This window comes from Natrix helvetica, assembly GCF_964273705.1.
Source record: "Natrix helvetica genome assembly, chromosome: 5".
NCBI lineage: Eukaryota > Metazoa > Chordata > Lepidosauria > Squamata > Natricidae > Natrix > Natrix helvetica.
In genome coordinates, this window is record NC_138551.1 from 63,550,927 (window position 1) to 63,578,501 (window position 27,575).

General features: G+C 37.9%; 1 protein-coding gene across 5 annotated transcripts in view; it reads right to left on the minus strand.

Annotated features, from left to right (window-relative positions):
* Positions 1–2,296: 2,296 nt before the first annotated feature.
* ATE1 (arginyltransferase 1) overlaps positions 2,297–27,575 on the minus strand; it is a 71,096-nt gene continuing 45,817 nt past the window's right edge. For all 5 annotated transcript variants that reach the window (XM_081955669.1, XM_081955668.1, XM_081955672.1 and 2 more), the window contains 2 exons: positions 20,737–20,857; positions 2,297–3,259 (listed from right to left, as the gene is read on the minus strand). In XM_081955669.1, the coding sequence (XP_081811795.1) occupies positions 3,081–3,259; positions 20,737–20,857 (300 nt within the window). In that variant the 3' untranslated portion in view covers positions 2,297–3,080. The remainder of the gene's footprint in view (positions 3,260–20,736; positions 20,858–27,575) is intronic.

Genomic DNA, 27,575 nt, shown 5'->3' on the forward strand with positions numbered 1-27,575 from the left:
ATTATGGCTTTATAACTAGCCTCTATCACCCCAAGCCAGCATGAATCCCTCATATAGGTAAGGAGCAGTTTTTGAAATCATCATTCCATGTTCACAGAAACAATTCCAGTTTGCCAACTATGACCCAAACCACCACATTAATGTATAATCTCTGTTTATAAAGATATTACTGAGAATATTCTTTTTCAGTTTCAGTGTTACTCCTCTAATAGCAGAAGAGAGATGTCACCCCCCAAAAAAACCAACAACCCAGCTTTCCTTTTTATCAATGGGAACTACTGTGGCACAAAATTCAAATACTTGAATGAACAAGCATACACAAAAGCAAGAGAATGGAAGTACTATATTCATTGAATCCTGAAATCATTGACATGCTTTATTCAGTGTTCTTTTGGTGGCTCAAATACTTTTGTTGTTTTGTTCAAACAAAATAATATTTAGCTTTTATATCAATTACATATTTTTATTCTACTGACTCTCCTCTATTTTATGACTGTACATGTTGACTCCAATAATGGTTTCTTTATCAAGATTTCCAGATTAAAAAAAAAAAATAAGTGGCGGGAAACCAGATGTAGAATAATAATGAATACTGCTGAAATGGCAAACAATATATTACTGATTTTCAAGTTAGAATGTGCCCCCTAGTGGCAATTGAATATGTAGTTAATTATTTTTATTGGATAAAAATGACACAGCTTAACTGTAATTATCTAATTGCTCTAAAGAATGGATCCTTTGGTTGTTTGGGGAGAAATAAAGATACAGTCAATCTTCCAACCAGAAATTCTGAGTATGAAATCCATGCAAGATTAATCCAGGTGAGGTTACATGTTACCTTAATAATACGTATTTTACTTCCTATATTTTACATTTAGGTATGTTATTTAAACTCTAAATGCTAGATCAAATACTATCAGATTGTATTCTGTGATCTGCAAAATAAAACAGCATTAGGATTAATGCTGCATTGATTTTAGTAAATTTATTCTAATTTCTAGAATAATTCTAGAATTATTCTATTCTAATATGACTAAGTCTGACCCAACTTCAAAAAACATATATATCTTATTTTAGCCACAGCTGAAAAGCGTTCAAAATAATTACAAGAGACAAGGAATTCATTCTGGGTAAAAGTTGCAGGTATAAAAATAACTATGTGGAGAAAAAAAGAAATATTACTTCCAAAGGCAAGAATAATCATATAGGGCATCCATACGTTCATGGATCACACTGCTACTGGCTGGTACTAGGTTCAATGATCACGCCAAACCTTGTGTGGATGCAGGAATAAAATTAAGAATTAATTAAGAAAATGTGTGATGTTTCCTCTTCCCAAAATAATGGCTAATAATGTCAAAACTACAACCCGGCAACATATCAGCGTATTTAACTAATCATGAATGCGTTTCAGTGAACATACAGCATGCACTACTGTATGCTTGCAAGAATCTCTGAAAGAAGGCTGATTCCATGCATACCATTACCGTGGTTTCCCGAAAATAAGACAGGGTCTTATTTTCTTTTGACCCCCGAAATAAACGCTTGGCCTTATTTTCGGGGAGGTCTTATTATTTTTGAGGTGCAGGAGGCCCCTTAACCACAGCTTTCAGCCTGCAGATGAGCTGATCAAGAGAGGGCTGGAAGTTCTGCCTCTATTTCTGGCACACTCTTGCCAGCCCTAGCATTGGTGGGCCTGCCGCTCTTTTTTCAGCCGCCACTAAGAGAAGGGGTGTGGTAGCTAAGGTTTGCGGGAGTAGCCTCTGTGAGGCCATTCTGCGTGGAAGGTAGGTGCATGTGTGGCGCATAGTGCATGTTCCCCCCAGGAAATGGTGGGGACTGGCTGCACATGCATTTAAATATTTTAGGGGAGGGCTTGTTTTGGGGAGAGAGCTTATTTTAGTGCACATGCTCAAAAGCCTATTGGGCTTATTATCCGGGGAGGTCTTATTTTTGGGGAAACAGGGTATTATATCCCAAACTAAAGGCAAAATCTAGGCAATTAACTGGGTTTTTACGTTCTGCTGTCCTGCTGAATTAGAGAATGAGACAAAGATTGATCAAAGTTGTGTGAAAAATATCAGCTGAGTGCAGAATGTTGAATTTCACAGCTTTGTACTTTACAGCTTAAAACACAGCTTAAAATACAGAATGGATAACATCAAGAGTTCTGATACTCAGTTAAAACATTGCTCAGTGTGAAATGAAGGATTTTTTAAATGGTGTGTTGCAAATGTATTCTCTGAATATTACAATTAATATAATGATTAAGAGTATAAAAAAACAAAAAATGGGATGTACTTCAATATAGTTTTAATCTACATTTTAAAATTAATTTCTTTGGTAATTTGATAAACATTTTGCCTTCAACCTTTCCCAAAATATCAATTACAAAAAAAACCCCTAAATCATCAAACTTCCTGGTTATTTCAATACAATTATATGTTATTTAACGCAAACATTTAAAAGACTGCAGGGAATAATTTGAAAGATGCAGTGCATAGATATACATTAGATGGCTTTATATTATATGATATAATAGCAATCCTAGGCACCAACTATACTAGACAGAGGTTGGGTTTTCCCACTGAAGCATAGTGCAAAACATTTGCTTACTTACAAATATCTGGCTAACTGCATTCTGAAATAATACTAACAAAATATTTAATTATCTGATAGTAATCAAAGAAAATATAAAATTTCTGAAATATTTATACATTTCACAACAACTTATATTTCATCACCTAATTGATTTTAAATATTATCTTTACCAAATACCTACAAAATGCAACTCCCCCCCCCCATGTTCCACTCAATTTTATATTTTTCCCATTCACTTATTTGAAAATGTAAGAAGGTCTTTAAACTAATGAACTTGGTCATTGTAACATTCTGACAAACCTTTAATATAAAGACTCAAAATCAATGTTTTATGCTAAAGTTTTTCAACATGTTCATTCCCAGGCAGAAAAAGGTACACGGTGCTTATTCAATAGGCATAACAACAGAAAACAGCAGAGATATGTAATCTCGCAGTAGTATGATAAAGCATCATTCTGGAACATATACAGAATGAACATTCAGCTCCGAAAAAGCAACATCCTCTCTGAACATGCCTGTCCCACAAGAGTTGCATATTGCTGTACAGTTTCTTCATCGCTTGGTCCTTTTCGATTTCTTCTATACATCCTGTAAGGCATAACTGATCTCTTATGGAGAACCTGAACTTGATCAAGTTCCTTTATCATCCCTTCATCAACTGAAAAAGGAAACAGAAATATTATCAAACTGCAATGGCTAAATGAAAATTAACATGTTAGGTTTTTTTTAGATGACATCAAACTGTACAGGGCAGCAATTTTATGTTTAGAAAGTGCATCATATGGAAGAAACTTAAAATACTGGATCTGTGAATTTATCTTGGTTTTCAGCTTCAAGCCTGATTTTCGTAAACAGCGTGATCACAGCCTTATGGACTTCTCTGAATTAATTCTATTCAGGTTTTAAGTATAGGAAACCATGCACGTTACAAAGATTTTATTTGTTCACCACTACTATTTTGAAGTATGCAAGCTATGTCTAATATAAATATCAGGAAACAAGTAAGCTTTTCTAAGGTAGCTGCTTAAAATAATTGTTCAAGGTTTAAAATGTTTAATTGTGCTTGAGTAAAAAGTTCTATACGCTCTTTAAAAATATATTATTACAAGTTTAGAGTATACATGAAAAAAATTGAATCATACAAAATATATACAAAATATATAAAAATGCTTTACTAGACTTACTTCAAGGGGTCACATCCCTTCATAAAACCTCCCCATTTGGAGTTAATCTTATTTTACTCTTCCTATAAAACCATAGTAGGCTTGCACTTTTTATGTCAAGACATTATTTATTATTACTGAATAAAGTAATTATAGTATCGGTGCCATTTTATAATTGTTTATAGGATGGGTTATAATGCAGAACAAAATTGAAATAGTTGTATAAGAGACTTCATTCAAGAAACAAGCAATAACTGAAACATGATGTTTTCCATTGTTAAATTTAACACTGAACATCTGTTACAAATATATATTTATATATTTGATTAAGAAAAAAATAGATTTTTAAACAAATTATAACTAGGATTTTAAGAAACTCATTTTAAGCTTTGAAACTCATTTCACAATTTATCTGGAGATATTTTTATAAAATAGGCTGAATTGATGCAATAATATAAAGCATGAATGGAAAGGCCCCCTACTTTTAAGCCATGTATTTATAAAAGCACACAAATCAACAGAAAGTGGAATGAATCCAAACACTTGATAATCTCAAATTATTGTACAAGTTTGTTATGGGAAACTGGCAGCCTCTATCAGTAGGAAAAGTTTTGTCTGAAAACAATGCCAACTTTCTCTAGCCTCTTCATTATAGCAGTAGAATTTACAAAGACTTGAGACTCCTTTCTCCTTGAGAATGTTTCAGGATATGGATATCTATGTCAAAGCACAGCATCCTTTAATCACTACTTATTCATTTTGTTTCAAACATAACAAAACATAAAGGAACATAAGGCTCCGTGTTGTGTGTTGTTCAACAAGTCCAAATTTACTTTTCTTTTAATATTGACTAATGCAATCAAATCCCCAACAGTGACTCAACTTGTTAGTGGCTTTTTGAATCATTAGCCATTTGTGTAGACCAGTGTTTCTCAACACTGGCTGGGGGATTCTGGGAATTGAAGTCCATGCATCTTCAGGTGACCAAGGTTGAGAAGATCTGGTGTCTTTTTCTAACATTCTATCAGGTTTATGTATTTCTACTCCTTTGATTAAAAAATTGGGGGGAAATACTGCAAAGAATTTCCGTTTCAAGTAAGTTCATCATAAAATGAGTTTTAAGTTCTAATACTCTGGCACTAAGTCATATCTTTAAACAAACATCCACAAAGACCCACCCTATTTCGAGACTCTCATATTTTCCAATCCTATTTCTTTTACCAAACATTGAAATTTGAGATTGGAGAAGCATTTCTTTCTTATTTTAACTGCTCCTAGATCCAGATTTTGTTGACTTTATTAGATGCTGCCATATAACTATTTTTAAAAATTTGCCTGTGTTTGAAGAAATCATGTCTACTACAATAAAATCTGATTTAACTATGGTCTGTATGTCATACAATATTCATAGTTGTCTTTAATTGAATTCTGGGTACCTCTCTGAATAATAAGTAGAAATCTTTTACATAAATATTGCCAAATAAATTAAGAAAACAAACAAAACCCATTGAAATGAACAAAGATGAAATGAAAATGAGATTGCTAAATCTGCAATCCACATCTATCCAGTTGCAAAAAACTCTAATCCCAATTCCACCTGCCTATTTTTTTTAGTTTCTACTATTTTCTGGTGTAAATGTTATTTTTATTTATTTATTTGTTAAATTTATGTTATACTCCGTTAATATCAGTATAATATTATATTTATACGCTCCAAATTCTTAAGAAATACTTTTTGATGCAGGTCATTTGCAAGAGAGGGAGAGGGAGAGGGAAAGCGCAAGCATGTGTATCCCTCCTTCCTTCAGCCCAACATTCTCGCTGGCATCCCGGCCAGATGACAGGGACTGCAGAGGATCTCCTCGAGTCTAGGGCAGCGAGTCATTCGATAGGAAAGTTGCCTCTTGGAAGGAATGACTCGGCTTGGCTCCCGCTTCATCTCTCCTGCCTCTTCGCTTCTCCGTTTGGTCGTTGGGCGGCAGATCGAAAGCAGGAGCCAAGCCGGGTCATTCCTTCCAAGAGGCAAGTTTCTCATCGAATGACTCGCTGTCCTAGACTCGGGGAGACCCTCTGCAGTCCCTCTTGTCTGGCTGGGATGCCAGCGAGAGTGTTGGGCTGAAGGAAGGAGGGATTTTCTCTCTCTCTCTCTCTCTCTCTCTCTCTCTCTCTCTCGTTACAACCTCTAAGGAACAGACTGAGTCAAATTATAATTGCAGAAATTATAATTTCAATCCAGGTGTCTTAGTTATTTATGGATCATCTACAAGGTAATTACAAATATACACTAATCACATGAAGGAAGGATTACATATTTAAATTTGTCCATGCAAGACTTTGCCAGGAAATGAAAGTAATTAAGTATCACCTTAATACTTCATCACCAGGATTTATATGGCAAACAAAGACAGAAGTATAAATATGAGCTAGCAGCTTACATCAAGTGAGCAAGATACCGTAAAGAACAGCAAGTATTTCGCTTGAGTTGGTTAATGGATTAATAGTAGATTCCCCCCCCGCTCCCCGCTCCCTTCAATCTTTTAATCGTAATTTTGTATTCTTGCTGTGAAGATAGATAGATAAAAATAGATAGATAGATAGATAGATAGATATTTAGTCATAACTGTGTAACTAGACCAGAGCCTTGACCATATGGCTCCTCATTAGCCATAATTAAGCAACTAGCTAATCATCAGGCTTGCTACTGAATAAGAAACTATCTGAGAAGGGGGTCAGAACATTACCCTGGAGGATTGTATGAGATTGTGTATTATGTCAAGAGGCACGCTTCAAAGTATTACTCATTTTTGTGCGTAAAATACACTTGACGTCCAATCCAAACATAACACAGTAGGAAAACTCATTATGTGGGAGCTCTGGTAATCACACAATAGGCACTGGCAGGCTATATATGCCCACAGGATACACTTTTTGAATTCTAGAACTGCAATGCAAAGTCCATTCATGTTGAGACTGGCTGACTACACAAGGAGTCAGTATTATAACACAACCTGTTTCTATATGATGTAATTTATTTGGGTTTAGTTAAAATAATGGATTAACTCCCCATTGTGGCTTTGCATTATGTTTGCACTACTAGCATAAACAGTTCCAGCAACCATAATTTAAAGAATTATGTCAGCATTATGGGTAAATGCAGCACTCTTTTGAGTACAATACCATGATTTAATAAAGATCATACAGATAGTAGGTAAGACCACAAATAGTTCACCCTAGAATGTCCTCAATGCTAGCTTCTGGCCTCAATTTTTTTTATGCTGCCCTCACAAAATTATCCTTTGTTAAAGCACCAATTGTAATAGGCGAATTATAGTTAAAATACTAAAATAAATGTTAAAAATAGAGATGTACAAAACATTTTTGTGCTTTAGCTGTTTAGTGCCAGTTCATTCTATTCTCCTTCAAGTGTTCCAAGAGTGATATGTGCATTTCTAAAAAAGTACTATAGGAAACTAAAAGAAACATGATTGTGTCATCCCAAGTACTAATGGGTCAAGTTTCAATTCACATCCTTTGATCTACTCCTGCCCTCTCTGATGTTACATTTGGAATTTAATTATTGGATCTTGAAATTCCAGGAAAAGAACCAAGTAGATCCATAACAAAAAAAAAAAAAACAGAAAAATAGAAATCATGTTAAAGATTTTGGAACATATCTTCAGTTAGTTAGATACACACATATATACATACACAAAAGTAATAATTTTAATCCAAAACTTTAACAGATTATTCCCTTTTTAAAAGACTGCTATCTAGCTTGTCTTTAAAAAACTGTAAATTTCAGAATAAAAAGCTATCAAAAAGTACCAAACCACGTCCTCAAGTTAAATTAATGCTACCAATCCTCCCCATACTCTTTTAATGTAGCTTTATGTATAAACTAATCTCAAAAAAGCAAAAAGAGTTCCTGTCACAGCAATAGTACTAGTTATTTAGTCTGTTTGAATTCAGCTATTGTTTTAATGCCAAGAGCCAGTCAAAAGAAAAAAAACCACTTTGTTCATTGTAACCCTTCAACAGAATGGTTTTAACTGAGTATAACGGAATCTAAAAACCCTTTACAGCTGTTAAAAGAATGATATATAAAAATGATATAATTCTTGATTACTTATAAATGGTTCTGGAATTTCCAGGCAATAATACTGATCTGGGTCTTTTCCCGTGTAAGGTTGAGATTGTCTTTGCAACGTATATATATAGCATACTATGCTACTTTTTAAATTCAAATTAATCATTTTTCATGATAGAAGTTTTGGCCAATATCTATATTTTGATAAAACAAAAGTTAACGCTGTCTGGATAAATTTCTGTCCATGGAACGGGGAAAGAGCAAGGAATCTTAAGATTTGATAACACTGAGACATCAGTAGATTTATCTTCCACAGTTCTCATCTGTCCAATCCTGGAGAAATTAAAGTCCAAAGGTAACAAGCTGGGACAGTAAAGGATGGTTTCTCAAATTTGGGGGAACTTGTGACACTACTGCATACAAAGCCAAAGGGTAGAAACAATGAAATGCTTATCCAAAGAACCCCTTTGGATCAAGGTACTATAGAATATAACTACTGAAGAGTCCAATATTTGGACTTGCAGCAATTAGGCCTCTGTCTGGAGGCAGTCAAATCCTGAAAGAATTTTGTTCCTTAACTCCAAACCTTATTTAATATTGTTACAAACTCTTGACTCTTCTCCGGGCCTGACTAGTTTGTATATTGCACTTTGTTGACTGAACTCTAAGCTGTGCTGTTGTCTGCTTTTAAATATTCTTGGCTGATTTTTTAATGAGGGTTGTTGGTTCATGCCTTTTGCCTTAGTATGTGGCCTCAGGATAGGATATTATGCCTTAGACCAGGGGTGGCAAACTCTATTTCATTGGGGGCCGCATCAGGATTGTGCTTGACCTCAGGGGGCATGGGGGCGTGGGCAGAATGGGTGTGGCCAGCTCTACGTCACTCGTGTCAGGGGCGCCTGTGGTGGCCTGAGTGCCCTGCCAGAAAAAATGGTCTCCTGAGCCCCGTTTTTGCCTGCAACGGTCTCCTGCAACCCTGTGCCAGCAAAAACAGAACTTGCGAGGGTTGCATGCAGCCCTTCCAAGCTCAGTTTTCACTGGAAGAGGCAACACAGGACAGTCATTCACTGTTTCCAGGTTGTCCCCGCAGGCCGGATCTAAGCACCCTGTGGGCCGGATCTGGCCCCGGGCCTAGTTTGACACCCCGGCTTTAGACCTAGTGTTACTGCCATAATGCAAGAGATTGCTACCTGCTGGCTGCTAAGGATCTTAAAGATTTGGGGTCATTTTGAAAATAGATTGGATGAAGAAATGTATGCTTGCTGTTATGTTTTGTCAGGTTATAGTCAGTTTTTGGAGACTATGGATATAAGCTCTCCAAGCTGTCCTGTCTAATGCTGCATTACAATTCTTTCAAATACATTCCACACAAGATTTTCCAGTACTCTTATATTCCATTCAAGCACTATCTGCTTTTTTACATCCTTCTACCTTGTCCAGTATTACATTCTTCAGAGATATATCAGGCCAAATATCTGTCCAAATTATGATAATTTTTGTTTCATTATGTTTGCTTCCAATGAGTTTAAGTCTTGATTTCGTATAACACACAATCCCTTCTAGTTAAATATGGTTGACTGTAAAAGATAACTGATAAATATGGATATGTAATAAGTACTACATTATTTAATATAGCTTCTGGATAGCAGATTATCAGGCTCATGACAAGTCAGAAAAGAGCAAAATATAGAATGCTGCTGGGAAACCCATATTCCACGATCAGTACTGTATATGCAAAACACAATATAGATAGTTCCAGCACCACTTTTGTGTAATATGTCTTTAAACAATACCTTTCCAAACATATACATTAGGAGCATTAGGCTAAAATCAGTTGTCTATCATCCCCATGGAATATGTAACACTGTAATGTTGAAGTGACATGATTTTAGACTTCATCCTATGAACACAATAAATGTTACTGTAGCACTAGTTCCATTTTTCCCTCTTCTAGTTGATGGGAAACTGAAATCTTACAAAATTATAATCATCATAAACATGCTTCCATTTATTTGGAGAATTGTTTATCAGCAAAGATTAACATGTTTCTGCTTACATAACAAACATTCTTTGTTCAGATAAAGTGTTCTCTTTTTTATCACAGCATAGCTAGAATTATTGAACCATCAGTGATTCATCTACTTATTAGGGTTTCCTTGCATATACTAAAGTTCAGTTGACAAATTTGGATGCAGCTTATTAGCACTATCTGTACTGTTTAAACATATTTTATGATCATGTTGGATTGTGAACTTCAAATGCCTTCAAGTGTTTATAAAGTTAATTAAGAACAGATGCAAGATCCAAAATGTAAGAAGTTAAAGCAATTCTGGGAATAAATCAACACATTTTATGTTTTCTGTAACTTATGGAACAATAACCTTCTACATTTTGCTAAGAACTATGAGAAAATAAGTCTGTTTCGTAACTTTCAAAGTGTTGCTTCAAACCTATCCATCACAAAGACAGTATCAATATACTGTATTAAAAATTGTTTATTAAAAATAAAATTTATTTCTAATGAATTCTTAAGTACTTTGGGATATAAGCTTAGTTCATTAAAAGGGGTGTAAATTTTTGCTGGTTATATCAGTATATATAAACATATATGTCTTATTATTTGTCAATAATTATAGTAACAAATCATGCAGCCTATATTATCTTTTCAATAGATAACTGTAATTTGCTTCTTTATAAAAGGGAAGCAAATAAAAACGATGCTGGAAAATCATATAGAACTTTTCTTTTGTAGATCTTATTCCTGCATTATGTCTATATCTGCTTCACAATCATATAAGCATTAAACGGTTAAGTACCACTATATCATCATTCTTTTTTTTAAAGAATTTTATTGGTTTTTAAACATTTATGGGGAAAGGTAAAAGGGTACATAGAAAATTTTGGCAGCTCCCGTGCTAGTGGTAGAAATCCCTCCAAATCTCACAATTTTTTAAATGTTAAAGACAACGTATAAAAGATAAGCAAAAACAGAATCTTGTTCTACATTGTATCAACTATGTGTTCAATCATCTCTTTTTTGTCACTTTCTAGTATATCAACAATTACAATAATATTTCAAATGCATTTATTTTTGTGACCTGAGCCTTTTCGATATTGCTCCCTCCTCCCTGTCCCCAGATGGAGCCACAGCCCCTCCCTCCTTCATATCTTGTACATTACTACCTTTTTCACTACCTCCCATATTTTCGTCCTCTAGGAGAAAACTGTGTTTTTTAATGAAGGCTTCTGCCTCCCCCACTGTATTAATTCTAATTCTGTCTCCCAAAAGATCAGCATTCCCTCTGGCAATAACCATCTAAACCAAATTCCTTTATTATATAATTTCTTTGATAAGGAGGAGTACTTCCTCCTTTTTTCTCTTATTTTTTTCGGAATTTGCTTAAGAATGGTAATTTCTTTGTCTTTATATTTTAGTGGTCCCCCACTTTGAACCCCTACCACCTCATCCCTCATGGTCCTCCTAAGAAATTTAACATGTACCTCCCTTGGAACATTATGTGTTCTAGCATATGCTGAACTAATCCTGTAAACCAGATCCATATCCCACCACAACTGTTCTTTGTCTCTCTTAATATATTCTGCTAAAATTGTACTCATAATATCCTTAAGATCTTCATTTTCTGTCTCTGGTAGGTTCTGGAATCTGAGAAAAAAGGGCATTTTTTCAAGTTCTATCTTTGCAATAAAATTTTCCAATTCTAGATTCCTCTTCCGGACTGCCTTAACCTCCTCCCCCAACCCAGCTGCCCCCTCCTCCAACACACTAATTCTTTGTTTATTTTATATTATATATGGTGTTGTACACCTCTGAGTTCTTCTTTGAGATCTGTCACCTCTTTTTCAACTCATTTTGACCCTCGTAATTTCCTGAAACATTTGGGTAACGGATAAGTCTTTTGAGCTCTCTCCAGTCCCTTCTTGTTGTAACAATGAAGTAATTTTCGTCTGATGCATACTTGGGCTGGAGGTGGCAGATGTGGGAGCCAAGAATGACTTGCCCGTTGGTGGTTTTTTGGGCCCCATTTATCTGAGTTCAGAGATGGTATAAATCTTTTACAAAAGAAATGGCGTCAGTGGAGTGCGCAGCTGTGCCGATTCAAGGAGGCAGGCAAATCCAAAAGTGAAAAGTTAGTTCTCCATCACAGTTCCAAGGCACGGAGGCACACCAGAAAGGGGAAAATCAAATAATCAAAATCCAGGAAGACCACATAACAGGAGAGGTCCAGGGGTCCTTCGGGGGGGGGGGGGTAATAATACAATGCCAGAGATTTTTTCAAAGGTAGTTTCAAAAGGCAGACTTCATTTGTAAGTACAAAAACGAAGACGGAGGGGAGCCATCTTGGCTCCTCCTTTCACAGGGAGAAGAACAAAGATTTCCATAAAGTTTTTTTTCCTTTAAGAAAACAGCTCATCAATCACCTCTTGCAGTTGTGATATGAATCTTTCTCACATAGTTAATACAGGTGACAAGTCAGCCTTTATTCCCTCTCCATTCCGATATAGAGAGAGATAATTCAAATGCTGCTTTATCCGAGGGAGGTAAAGAGAAAGAGAACCCCCCCCCTCTAATCTTCCAGCTTCAAATAGATTGAACACGAATTTACAATAGTCTGCTGCTTATCCATTAACGATAATTAAGGAGATTAGGACGGATCTCTCGCCACCCGCATTCCAGCCACTCCTCCTTAATTAACTCCTTCCTCCCAGAGCCCATTCAGCAAAAGGGCAGACAGCCAAATGCTGTTCCATGCCCCTCCTCCGTTCCCCGGCTCCTGGGGCGAGGCTGGAAACACCCCCGCCGGCTGCCGCCGAATCCGGGGAGTTCCAGCAAGCCACCCTGCAGCAGGTGGCCCCTCTGAGACCCCCTGTGCTCCCAAAAGGAGCCTACCAGAGAGACGAACAGCGGACAACAACGTCCGTCCCCTTCAGTGACCGGAAGTGATCTCCACTATATGATCATTCTATTCATCTTAAAAGTCTGAGGAACATTGCACAAGTTGTTCAGTACTAGCTGGGACTGCAAAATTATTTTATTTATTTGGCTTCTATGCATATATGTCTTGAAGTTTGCAAAGTAAAAAGCAAAATAAAATTGGTACCAATTGGCTACATCTCTGTTAAAATAACTAGTGTTTATTTTCCTGGTTGTGCATTGACAATAAAGGATTGAATTGAATTTAAATCCAAACTAGTGAGGATGATGTTTGCTTTGTGCTATAGAGAGAATCCTTTTTGTTTTTCCCCAGCATGTAGCTGTTTAAAAATCATTTTAATACTGGGACAGAGAAGTGTATTTGAACTGCTTAAACAAGAAGTCTACTATCTGAAGTTGCATGATACCTCTGAAAATCATAAGGCAGTAGAACTCTCTAGTCTAAAATGTATTTTGAGATGGTTGGTTTTAGGTTGATAGAACCTAGAACATTCAACCTGAACTCAAGCGGTTATTATATTAATTATCTTTAATTTTTAAAAAGTTTAATTAAAGAGAAAGGGAAAAAGAGACAGACAGACAGACAGACAGCCCTTGGCTTCACTCACTAGCTCTTATGTCCCACTAAAGCCAAATCAATTTCCAATCTGAAAAAAAGTGAGAAGATTCCTGATAGCCATTACAACAATAGATTTTCATCACTAGCTGCTATACCGATACACATCCATAAAACCAAGCTTTGGCATGATAGATTATGGTGTGATAGGTCTGAAGAAATGATCACCAATAAATGAGCATCGCTAAATAATTCTTCCAAAGGTAGCTAACAAGTATCACTATTAGAATAAATAATATTTCTATCTCACCAGATTCAGTAAAAGATACATTTTTTGAAACGAAGTAAGCTGGTGGTCATTTACAGGTATTGATAAGAGAACTCTGTCTTCTTACATTGTTCAATTCTGATAACTATTTTATGAATTGGGTGGTCTATCAAACTCTTATGAACTCAATAGCATAACACACATTGATATAGCAAACTATATAGCAAACTATAGCATGTGAAACAGAGCATACCACTGTCTGTCTAAGCCAATATTCATTACATTGTAATTAAAGGCCTTTTTTTTAAAACCGATGACTGTAAAGGAGGTATTCTGCAGGAGACGAGCTCTGGAATGTTAAACTGCTTCCTTCATGTTAGTAGCTGCATAAACCTTGATGACTCTCATTCACAGCAAGCTATTATATTTTAATTTCCTTAAGCCACAGGACCCAAGCTTGAATTCTTATTGTATCTGGACTTATGCATTCACTATGGATAAAGAGGCAGACTTTTATATTTATTATTTTGAAGTTGAATTGGTACAAACGGTCAAATTCTTTAAGCTAAGATCACTATTATTATTTGGGTATTAGTTCCTTCATCTTAGAAAGCAGCATTTTGTCTGTCTCATAGTCAGATGGCTTTGTTTGAATTCAATTTATAAAGCAGTGTAATCTTCTTCTTACGTGCAAGTCGTATTTTGGCATTGTTTTAATCTCAGAATCAATTCAGACTTTACAGATCAGCCAAAGTCAGAAAGCTCCTCATTACATGCTGTATTGTTGAAGGAAAACAGCATGATAAACAACTCTCACCAACTATAAATTGATTTACTTTCTTCTGGATAAAGCATTCAGACATGAATAAGCACTTTCATATTTATAAACAGAACCATTTACTTCTATAACAAAATAATCTAGAAAGCAATAGGTTTTGCCTAAAGATCAATGCCAGGAAAAGCATTACATTTAAAGGAAGCATAAAAATATTGTGTAGGACGCAAACGGGGCCTTTCAAAGAGAATGACCATTGGCTTACCTGAAGGGTCCTTTTCTGGGTGCTGCGAAGGAGAATCCAAGCATGGGTTAAATACAGCCAATCTGCCCAGGACTGAATTGGAACTTTAAGCCACGCCTCTGGTGCTGACTAATCCTTAGATTTTTTTCAATGAAGGCGTGGACAATGTGCGCTGAGAGGTTCAAGAACCAAGTCAATGAAGGCTGTAAAAAAATATCCACAAGTCCAAAAGAAATCATATGGCGGAGCAGACCCCAGGTGGGGTTGGACTCTCCTTCGCAGCACCCGAAAAGGACCCTTCAGGTAAGCCAATGGTCATTTTCCTGGGTGCTGCTCTGGAGAGTCCAAGCATGGGACATACCCAAGCTAAATGTCACTAGGGCGAAAAGCGGAAGCATCCAGGGTCTTTCCGCTGATATGAATGCCCTGGAGAACTCGCCTCCCAAATGCCCCCTCCGCAGAAGCAAATTTGTCCAATCTGTAGTTTCGAACAAAGGGAAACAAAGAAATCCACATGGCAGCCTTGCAAATCTCTATTGGTGCCTGGGTAGCCCAGGCTGCTGTGGCCACCACCACGGCAGCCTGGGCTACCCAGGCACCAATAGAGATTTGGTGGCACTTCTGGTAGAATGTGTGATAATATGGCGTGGCACCGGAATAGATTGAAGAACGTGGGCCAAGGTAATACAGGTCCATAGCCAACGTCCGATGGTGTGAAAAGAAACTTTGCGGCCCTGGGATGCAGGTTGAAACGAGACAAAAAGTGATTCAGAGTGATGGAAGGCAGCCATACGTTTGATGTACTTATGTAACACTCTACAAACATAGAGCATGTGCCACTTTTTCTCTTTGGGATATTTGGGGTGCGGACAAAAATCCGGAAGTATGACCTCCTGGGCCCGATAAAAGCAAGAGTTGATCTTGGGGAAAAACGCCGGGTCCAAATGGAGGATTACTTTGTCAGGTTGTATCAAGCATAAGTCCTCGCAAATTGACAGTGCTGCCAATTCAGAAATTCGACGTGCCGACATGATGGCAATCAAAAAGGCTGTCTTAAATGTCAGATGTTTGAGGCTGGCCGATTGGAGAGGTTCAAAGGGCGGGTCAATGAGAGCCCGTAACACCACATTGAGATCCCATGAGGGGTACCTGTGAACCACCAGAGGCCTCAGGTTGGTTGCACCCTGTGGAAAACTACGGATGATGGGATGACGACCGAGGGGAGAATGCTCGTCTACTGTCAAGATCGTGGACAAGGCCGCCACCTGTAGTTTGAGAGTGTTAGGGGCCAGGCCTTGGTCAAGTCCATCTTGCAAAAGGTCTAAGATCTGAGAAATCGTAGCCGTAGTCGCCACAGCGTCGTGCTCTTTGCACCAGCTGTCGAAGGATTCCACATGGCATCATATATTATGGTTTTAGAAGGCCGTCTGGACGCCTGAATGGTATGAATGACCTTGGTGGAAAGACTACCCCTACTTAGGAGGTCCCTCTCAAATGCCAGACGGCTAGTTGTAACCACTGCGGCTCTGGATGTTGAAGCGCCCCCTGGCTGACAGAGACCTTGTGCTGGGAAATCTGCCAAGGAGGGTTGATGGAGAGACTCACCAGGTTGGTGAACCAGGTCCTTCTGGGCCAGTAGGGAGCCATGAGTAGAATTTACGCCTCCTCCAACAGAATTTTCCGAATCACCCTGGGAAGAAGAGGCAACGGGGGTAACATGTACATCAGTCCCGATGGCCACGGACAGTGGAGAGCGTTGATCCCCTCGGCTTGCAGTGTGTGGAACTTGGAGAAGAATCTGGGGAGGTGCGTGTTCTCCGGGGTGGCGAACAGGTTGACTAGGGGAAGGCCGAACCTCAGACAATTGGTGGAACAGATCCAGATGCAGGTGCCACTCCGAGTGATCAACCGTGGCCCTGCTCCGATAGTCCGCCTGGATGTTGTGAACCCCGGAGATGTGCTCCACTTGGATCGAGCACAGGTATCTTTCCACCCACCTTCCCAGGCACTCTGTCTCCTCCATCAGGGACCTGGAGCGAGTGCCCCCCTGGCGGTTTATGTGTGCCTGTGTGGCCACATTCTCCGTTAGGATTCTCACGTGACGCCCCTTGATGTTGTCTTGGAAGTGAGCAAGTGTGAGCCGCACCGCTCTCAATTCTAAGCAGTAGATGCTGTGGGACGCTACCGGCGTTGACCATCTGCCTTGCGCAATCTGGCTGTGGAAATGAGTGCCCCAGCCGAATAGACTGGTGTCTGTCGTGATAGTGAGATGGTTTGACTCTTTGAAGAGGGTACCCTTCGCCAGCGCGGGAGGGTGCCCTTCTGCCACCACTGGAGGGACTGACGTACCTGAGACCCGAACTAGCTGTTGAGAGTTGCTCATGTTGGCCCTCTGGTAGGGCAGGAGGAGCCATCGTAGGTGTCGAGAATGAAGACGTGCCTAAGCTACTATTGACAGGCACGAAATCCTCTTGCCGAGCAGTTGTGACAGCTGCACGATCAATGCCTGTGATGACTGCAGTACCTGCAACTCCTGGCTTCTGATGCTTGCTAACCACTCTGGAGACAGGGAGACCTGGCAACTGGTGGTGTCAATGATGGTGCCCAGGTACTGCAGCCTGGTGGTCGGATGCAGATGACTCTTTCCTTGTTGATGGAGAACCCATGATGTTGGAGGGTTCGCAGTGTGTGCTGCAGGTCTTGCACCGCTTGTTGCCTTGACGATGACTGAATGAGGGCGTCGTCCAGGTAGCAATGCAGGCACACCGGGAGAGATCTCAGGAAGGCAACCACCACAGCTAGGATCTTTGTAAAGGTCTGATGTGCTGAGGACAGGCCGAATGGCAGAGCCCTGTACTGGTAGTGGTGGCCTGCATAACAGAATCTCAGGCGGTGAGCTTTGCGAATGGAAGTAGTCCTCCTAGAGATCTATGGATGTTAAGAGGTCTCCCGTCCTGATGCAACCCAGAATTGACTGAAGGTATTGCATCTTGAACCTCCGGTATGCTATATGATGGTTTAGCTTTGTTAGATCGAGGATCCCCCTCCACCCCCTGGAGTTCTTTGGGACAAGGAAGAGTATTGAATAAAACCCTGTCCTGCCTAGAATAAGGCTTGCTTGCTCTGATGGCCCCCCTGGCTGCCTTGCCAGCCTGTCAGGTACAGGCCCTGCTGGTGGAGGGACCAATCTGTTGCTCCTCAGGGGCCCCGTCTACCATGATTGAATGTGGGGATGTAAGGCCTGGAATGTAACTTTCCCCCACTCACCACCTCAGATGAAACTGGCTTTAGCGCTCTGGTGCAGAGGCACTGAAGGCAGGGGCAAGCAAAGCTCAGCAGTCCTTTGATTGGTGAAGGAGAATGATGCGAACTCCAAGCTCCCAGCACCCACACAGGTCAATTAATGTGGGGCGCGACCACGTGGGCCACAAACCTCCGCTGCCACCCTCTACAGTAATAGTGGAGCTGTGAGTTGGCAAACCTGCCAGAATTCCGGACAGGAAGGCTTCTAGCGGCGACCTGCAAGAGACCGGCAATCAGGCGGCTGTAGATGCTTTTCGCAGCAAAAGTAGTCAACAAAATGGCGCCTGGAACTTTGACCCTCTCAAAATGGCCACCACTACATGTCACCCTCTCAAAATGGCCACCACCACATGCAACCCACTTAGAATGGCCACCTGCATACACCAGAGAGCTCTGAGGCTCTGCGCCAACAGCCGGCTCACTCAGAAGCACGGTCAGCAGCAACAGATGTCCCAGCGGGGTTACGATCGTAGCAGGATCGCTGCGATCGCGCTAGCGTTGGCACTCCGATCTACGCGCCTTCCCCCACAGCAGCCTGCAGCCTCATGGCACCCGAGCGAGCCCAGGACACCGGAGAGGCTGAAATTGGTGAGAACCAGAGAATTAGGGTAAAAGGAGAACTCACCAAGCCTACTCCAATAATAAGGAAGAAGATAAATTTTGTAGTAAAACAGAAAAATAGAGAGTCCAAGCAATCACTTAGGAACGAAGAGAAACTGGAAGTGCATCCACTGGGCTAGCTGAATTGAAAAAATCTGAGGATTAGTCAGCACCAGAAGCATGGCTTAAAGTTTCAATTCAGTCCTGGGCAGATTGGCTGTATTTAACCCATATTTGACTCTCCAGAGCAGCACCCAAGAAAAAGCGTATTTTTCTTTAGATCTATAATACCATATAATGTGAGACTGTGTCCTAATTCATATATTCTTCACGAACAGACAATGAAAGTAGTGGAAAACATAAGTTCTTCCCACTTCCTCACACTACCCCTTACAAATATTTTATCTTTACACAAAATGTCACATTGCACAGGATACAAATATTTCACAGGGCATTCCTATGGAAGGGTTTGTTCACCAAGGCTATATGTATGTGTGTTTCCATTACTCCATTACCATCATGTTATTTCAGCACTTGACACTGGTGAATATATGAAAGGGACCATAGGATTTTTTAGTCGATATATATATGTGTGTGTGTGTGAAATACCACTCATTCAGCATCACGAAATCTCCAGAACTGTAAAGTCTACAAGCTTTAAATTTGGCACATATGTTCCTCTTGGCTTCCCGGTCCTTGCTAAGAAAGATTTTTAGTATTTCTTATATTATTATATGATTGTATCACAGCGGCCAGTTGATTTGCCGGGTTTGGCATTGATTACTAGTCGGGCCCCACCCAGGGGCCTAGGACGTCATAACATATTTTCATAATATACGTGCAGATCCAAGCAGTGCAGCTTTTTGCATTTGACTGATGGTGATTTTGTCAAGTTTTAACTGTTTTAAATTAATTTAATTCCAGTGATTTTGAAATAGCACCCAGTGTGCCGATTACCACTGGAATTACCACTGCTGGTTTGTGCCATAATCGTTGAATTTCAATTTTTAAGTCCTGGTATTTCGCGACTTTTTCATGTTCCTTCTCTTCAACCCTGCTATCACCTGGTATTGCGATGTCTATAATTGTAACCTTCTTTTTCTCAACCAGTGTGATGTCTGGTGTGTTATGCGCTAGTATTTTGTCTGTTTGTATACGAAAATCCCACAGGATCTTGACCATCTGATTTTCGGTGACTTTTTCAGGCTTATGTTCTCACCAGTTTGTTGTTGTTTTAATATTATAATTTTTGCACAAATTCCAGTGGATCATTTGTGCTACTGAATTGTGCCGCAATTTATAATCAGTCTGCGCAATTTTTTTACAGCAGCTGAGTATGTGGTCAACAGTTTCATCAACTTCTTTGCAGAGTCTGCATTTTGCGTCATCAGAGGATTTTTTGATTTTGGCCTTAATGGCATTAGTTCGGATAGCTTGTTCTTGCGCAGCCAGGATTAGTGACTCTGTTTCTTTCTTTAATGTACCTGTTGTTAACCATAACCAAGTTTTTTCACTGTCCACTTTATCTTTTATTTTTTCCAGAAATTGACCATGTAAGGCTTTGTTCTGCCAACTCTCCATTCTTGATTTTATCACATCTTTTCTGTATTCTTGTTTCGTCTGTTGGGCCTTCAGTAGATTTTTGTTCTTTACTTCGATTAATAGATGTTCTTGACTTTCTTTTAAATAATCAGCCAGTGCATGTTTTTCTTCTTCAACTATTTGCTTCACTTGTAATAATCCTCTGCCACCTGATTTTCGGGGCAGGTATAGTCTATCAGTGTCACTGCGTGGATGTAAACTGTAGTGCATTGTCATTAGTTTCCTGGTTTTTCGGTCCAAAATGTCCAAATCAGCTTTATTATTTATAATTATAATAATAATTTATTATTATTTATTTATTTATTTATTTATTTATTTATTTATTTATTTATTTATTTATTTATTTATTTATTTATTTATTTATTTATTATTTATTTATTATTATTATTATTATTATTATTATTAACAACAATGATAATAATAACAACATGCTCTGATGCTAACTATTCTTTAATTTTAAGCTGAACTGTCAATTTATCAAGCTCAATTACATAGTTTTGTAGTGGAACACAGGTATCCAGCTAGTACATTATAGACAGAAGGTGTCTGCAAAAGTTCCAATGAACTGAAGTTATGCACCTACCTATTTTTAAGTCTTGATTGAGGCGAGAATATTTTGAACGCTCAAGAGAAGGCAGACACTGCTCAAGGGGTATCCAAGTATACGTCTCTGGGCATAGTAAATCAGAAGGTCTATACTGTCCCTGCAAAGTAAAGAAAATAATAGCATGCCATTTATCAAATTCAAATATCTCTTTGTCCAAAATGTCTCCTGCCTAATATAGATATGAAAACTTAATAAAACAATCCTGCTATAGTATGCGTAGACAAATATAAATTTAGCTAAGTATGTAGATTTCCTGCTGGGATGTCCAATTTTGGCCAATTAAAAAAAAAACACCAATACTTCATTTATTCTTGGATATAAAAGTGCCAGGAATCCCCCAGGAAATTTGAAGACATTTACAAAAAATGCAATGTGCATTTGAAATAAGACAAAATGAACATATCTATATGTTCTCTTTATCTTTTACTGCATCTCCTTTTTTAAAAAAAAAAATGGTATTGCAACAATTGTCTTAATTTGACTGGCCGCTGCTGTAAGCAAAAAGACATTGCACATTTAAAACAATTTGTATGACAGTTTATTGTTTTGAGAAGATAAAACAGAATTAAACCCAATATTAAATAAAATACACATAGAGCCGTCACCTACAAATCACAGAATGTCTCCCAGCTTCACCATACTGGCTGGGAATTTTAGCATCTACAACCCCAACACAGCTGATGGGTACCAAATTGGGGAAAGAAAATCTAGAGAATGAATTATTAAGTCTGCTTCTTTACATCACCTGTCTTAATCAAATGAAAACTAGTTCTAGCTGAAAGATTTAAAAACAAACAAATAAAAAATCAGGATATGTACGTATATAAAATGAAAATAGCTGGGCACAGGATTGGGTTCAAAGAAAGTAGAGTGTTTCGGAGTGCACAGGGGTACAGGCCAGGAGTGGGCTGCTGCGTGTTTTACTACAGGTTCACTTCGCATGTATGCACAATTCAATGTAAATTGCTCTTTGCAAACACACGGTCATTACAAAACAACATGGTGGTGATATCAGCGGCAGCAAGGAGACCGGTTGGGGTCATGGCAAGCCTGGGTCACTGTTGGTTCTGTGACCCAGGCAAAAATTCCACTAACACTTTGGCTGAACCGGGAGCAACCCACCTCTGGTGCAGGCTAAGTACCTGTAAACAAGTTCTTAAACCAATTAGTCTTTTCTGAGGATGGTGCTGCAACAGTGTGATCTTAGGAAAAGATGCAGTTTCTTTAAAAGGAGAGATGCTACATCTGGACTACTACATGCTCCAAACCCACTCTGTCCCTTCAAAACTGAAGTTCCAAACCTCTCTAGAAACCAGTATCTTCAGTGATACATAAACTGTTAATGAAAGTAAATCTTAAAGCAGTTCTGTAAAATTATTTTTTTCTGACAGATCACAGATATTGCTACTTTAATGGAAATGAGGTTGGCAGCAGCTTTTCTGACTTTAACACATTATATTGTATTAAAAACTGTATTAAACCATTCCATGTAGCGGATGAAGCAAGGTGAAGCTCATGAAAGCTTACACTTTTTAATAACATTTGTTAGCCGGAAAAGAAGCTTCTGCTCCTGATTTTTTTTTCCTACCATGGATTAGGATGGCTCTTTTTCTACAATGCTACCTCAAAGTTAAACATTTGGAACATTTTTCTTTCTATAAAATAAAATCTGAAATATCCCATATTTCAACAATCATTAAATTTGAGAAAAGGAGAAAATCTCTGAGCCAAATAAATATCTTCAGGTTAATCATTTATACAAAATCTATGAAAAAATATTTTGAAGAAAATCAAGCTACAATGCCAAATTTTAGGTGATATATATCCTTTCAGCACAGAAGATTTCAACTTTAGGCACAGATAGGTCTAACAGATGCTGAGGCTAGGCTAATCAAGCAAGCAAACTTAAATGCAACAAGAACTAAATATGGAATAAATATCAACTTCATTATTGTACAGCGAATCAAAGACAACTCCTATTGACAAATAATCCTTGACTTATGACTAGCGATTTAAGTCTTTAAATGACTTAAGTCATTTAACAGTGTTTGGGGTTACAATGGACTTTTTAAAAAGCTTACAACCCATCCTTGAAGTTATCTCTGCCACCTCAACGCTCTCACACGATTGCATTTCAGGCATTTGGCAACCAACCTGCATTTATGATCAGTTGCAGGGTTCTCCAGTTATGTAACCATGATTTGCAACTGTTTTGTCATTTTCTGGCACGAAATGCCCATTGGATATATTCATTTAATGATCACAATTCACTTATGAAAGCAGTCACTTGCATTACAACTATAGTAAAAAGAGTTGCAGAATTGAATCTGGCCATGTGATGACCCAACTACTGATTACACTGACTTGTGACCAAAATTCCAGGCACCATTATAATGATAAGTCAAATACTATCTGTATTTTATAATAGTTTTAATTTAAGTTTGGCACTAGAGAGCTGGCTACTTTTACAGCAAATGCAAACAAATATTAAGCAATGACCTAACATATGGTTTGAATTCCCTATCCACATATCTAGTGGGGAAGAAAAGAAACAAAAAGAATTGAAGGAAACTATCACCTGCCAATCATATTTTTATATTAGGATTTTCATATTAAGAACAGGTGGACTTAACACATGAAATATTTTAAGACCCATTAAATTGTTAAATTATTTTCTCAAAGAAAAATATCAGTAACATATTTATCTGATCAATGAAAACTTCACTTTCTACATTTTAGGATTTTTTTTTTCAGGTGGTTTCACATGAAGGCTAACATTTAAACAATGTTTATACTATTAAAAAAAAGAAACTATTTTTATTATCTCCACAAAATCATAATGGATATGAAAATTTTCATTCATGCTTTTCATTAACCATAGCTCCTTATTACATCTAACTATGAAGTAACAATGTAGCTTATGCAGCTGTTTTATTTGAACAAACCATAGTTAGTAAAAATAGTTTGCCTGACGTTCAGCAACAGTGAATTGTAATTCATATACATGTAGGTATTAAACCCCTTCTCTGAGTCAAGGAAGGGGTTGGGGGAAGAGGCTGGGGTAGAAGCTTTGCTGACCAGAGCTAAGCTATTTTTCTCTCTCATGATAGAAAATAAAGTCATGTTACATTGAAGGCGCATTGCCGCGGTTTAAATTTGTGATGACAATCATAAAATTCCTCTTTATGTGCCACTCGGTCCATATGTGTTCACTTAGAGAAAATCATAGTGGTGCACCAAATCACAATTCTGCTTTTGGCAGAAGGAACAGCTTATCATGTGGCCAAGCAGCAGAATGGAAACAGAACACCATGTCTCCACAATTATCTGGCATAATGTGTGCATCTTACTGTTTATGAGATATCTCTTTCTAAATGGCTCTTTTGAAGTATGCAAAACATTTGCATTATTTTTTGTTTCATCCCACACATTCCACTATGAGGGGACAAAGAAGACAAAATATTCCTGATGAAGAGGGAGAATATCTCACACAGATTTATTCTAGAGGCAAATTTCAACTATAGTAATTATTTTGTCTCTCCCTTTTAGTCTTCAGCCAAAAAGACATTCAACCAATCTCTCTTGTCACTAGTTTCCTCTTGTAAAAGATACACTGAAAGAAAACCTTACATATGACATTCATTCAGGCATGGCTAGATATTTAATTGGAAACTTCTGGAGGCAAATTTGGCAGTTCTGCCTTAAAGAATCTTTAATTGAAGTATTCTCACTTTGCCAGCCTTTGCATTCTAGTTCCTGCGCTAAAAGCATCTTTGGACTTCGGTTCCAAGGCAAGGCCAAAGATTTTAATGAAACTTAAGTCTGAAGATTTACTTTTAAAATATTTTGGAAAATCTGAGGGATTTGGTGAGTATTTGAGATGAGGGTATGTTAGTGGGGTTTGTTTTTACAGACTAAGCCAAATATGAAAAGTAAAAGCTCCAGAGAAAGATAATAGTTACAAAAAAACAAAGGAGGTCAAGTAACAGTAGCACAGAACAAACAAAGAAGGTTAAACACACATTTAATTCTTTTATCAGGCACAGTGTACATCTGTGTTCTATTTTTCCACAATAAACCCATTGATCTTTTATTAAAAGTGAATTAAGGCCTTCATCTCAGTTTCCAGACAGCTGCTTTATAAAGGAATTTTAACATTACATATACAAAATACCCTAAAATTATCAACAGCAATGTATTAAGGCAAAGGCATGAGAAAATGTGAGCCAATCCAAAGATTTATTAAATTCAGCCTTCTCCTTGAAAGAGGACACCAGCAGAATCCCATCAGCCCAATATAACAGCAGGCCCTTGCTCCCTTATTTAATTACATAAAGAGATACGCGTTATCCACCCCAAGAGAGGTCTTTGCAACTAAGTTCAGCTACTCTGTTTTCACAAACTCTGTTTAGATAGCATCACACAGGATAAAGCAGTGTTGAAGTAGGAAGAGGAAAAAAACCAACTATTTGGTCAAAATTCCAGAGTGCAGAGAGAGTTTGCATGCATTGGATCTTCTTTGTGGATGCCCATACCTTATACCAGGGGTGTCCAAACTTGGGAACTTTAAGACTTGTGGACTTCAACTCCCAGAATTCCCCAGCCAGCAGTGCCTTATACAGTGTTGCTAGGAAACAGTGCTAGGTAGCCCTAAGGACAAGGGCCAGTACGACTCTACAGCCTCTTTTTACATATAATTTATTTTCATATGTCAAGGAGCAAAAGAGCTACAGTATCTAGCTTCACATTCAACATTCCAGAACTTATATTTTTGGAAAGCCTAGGCACACTTAAACTTGGCCCTAAAATAACAACAAAAAACTGTATTTAATATTTCTATTTTGATGGCTTAGGATGTTTTTATTGTTTCGAAATATCAGGAACGAGAACAGATACTTTTGCTGATCATTTTTCATTTGGAAAGCTAGTAATACATTTATTCTAGTGAAATATTTCAGAACGGACTTTTATACAAATGCATATGCATAGATACATACTTGTGATTAAGACAAAGGCCAACAGCTACTTCAAAGAGGGAGTTTGGCAACAGGTCACTAAAAACCAACTTTTATACTGGCAGTTGTGTTGGTTTGCTTACCAAAAAATTCCTAAGATCCCCATGTAGGAATCCTGAGATTATTGTGGCATTGGTACCATTTTGCCAATCTCTGTTAAGAGTATATAAACATTTTCTTTATTTTGAATATGTAGTGCTTATAGGACCAACTAATTCAATTCTTCAGAACAACTGGATATGACACAAGCCTTTATGCTCCCTATTGTAAAATCTTATTGAGCAGCATTTGTTTAAAATGATAGGTGAAATTGATAGGAAACCTTTTTTTTCTTTTCCCTAGGTATCTGTGTTCTTTCTCAGGCCTATCTTTAAGAATTAAACCATCTTTAATCTTTGGTTAACATTAATGTCTTAATTTATATAATCAACTAAAGAAGAAAAGAAAAGGAGAAATTTGCAGGGGAAGAGAAGAAAATCCTTTGTATAATTCTAAGTAGCCAACTTGGACTATATTCCTACTTCTTCAACATGCAAATCAGATTTCTGGTACATTCTGGTATTTTCCAAGCTCCTGTTTCAAAAACCTCAAATATTTTAAGTGGTAAGTTCTTTTTAAAGCATGAATAATTCAAGTTGTCAGATGGCTCCTAGTGTACACAAGTGAATGGAAGCTTGAAAGTGGCAGACAAAAATATTCAGCCTACTCTCTTCCAGGCTATTTCTAATCCCTAACAATTATAACAGATGTAACAGAATAACAGAGTTGGAAGAGACCTTGGAGGTCTTCTAGTCCAACCCCCTGCTCTCCTTGATTAAGTTTTCTTTTACACTTTTAGACTACCATGCAATGAGTACAAGAGCTCAGAATGTGGTTGTGGCAAATTATCAAATCTGATCTGCTGGAAATGGAAATCTATGCAGTTGTGCAATGAATTATTGTTAAAAATAATTCCACACATAAAATATAGTTTAATGTGAAATAAGCTTATCACAATTAATATGACATTTGTTCAGTATTACATTACAATCTTGCCTTACTCAGATCATTTACTTTTAAAAATTCAGTCTAATCCACATATCCATTTGCTAACACAGAAATCAATCAAAAATATTTTAAAAACTTTGTGATAGCAACATTGAGTTGATAAAGAATTATATTTACAGATGCTGAAAGGGATAGATGGAAGATATATAATTCCATACTTTTTTTAAAAAAGAAAAAGGAAAATAGTATACTAAATAGAATATTGTAATAGGTTACATTAGTGGAGATGCTACCAATTGGGAACCAGAGAAATTATTGTACATCCTTCAATTCCTTTAATCTGCTTAAGGATGTAAATATTTTTAAAGGTACACTCTGCTCCCAGCACTGATTAACTATTATTCTGAAGAAGATGCTATTAATTGTAATTCTGTCAAACTGACCTCATTTATAGAAATTTGATAATGAAATTCTCATTTTCTCTTTTCAATAGCTACGTAGATGGGGGGGGGGTTTGTTTTCATCCATTCATTTGTGTCTGATTCTCAGAGACTGACTGTGCAACTCCCTGCAATTTTTTTTGACAACCTTTCAAAGGTGGTTTTGCCATTGCCTGATTCCTAGGGCTGAGTGAAAGTGACTGGTCCAAGATCACCCAGTTGGCTTTGTGCCCAAGGCAGGGTTAAAACTCACACCATTAACCACTACATTAAACTGGCTCTCTTGGAGACCCTACCAAACTTGTGGCCAAGAAAAAGAAACATTTATGAAACACACGTACCTGAAGAGTTTCAACTATTCTTGAGAGATTAA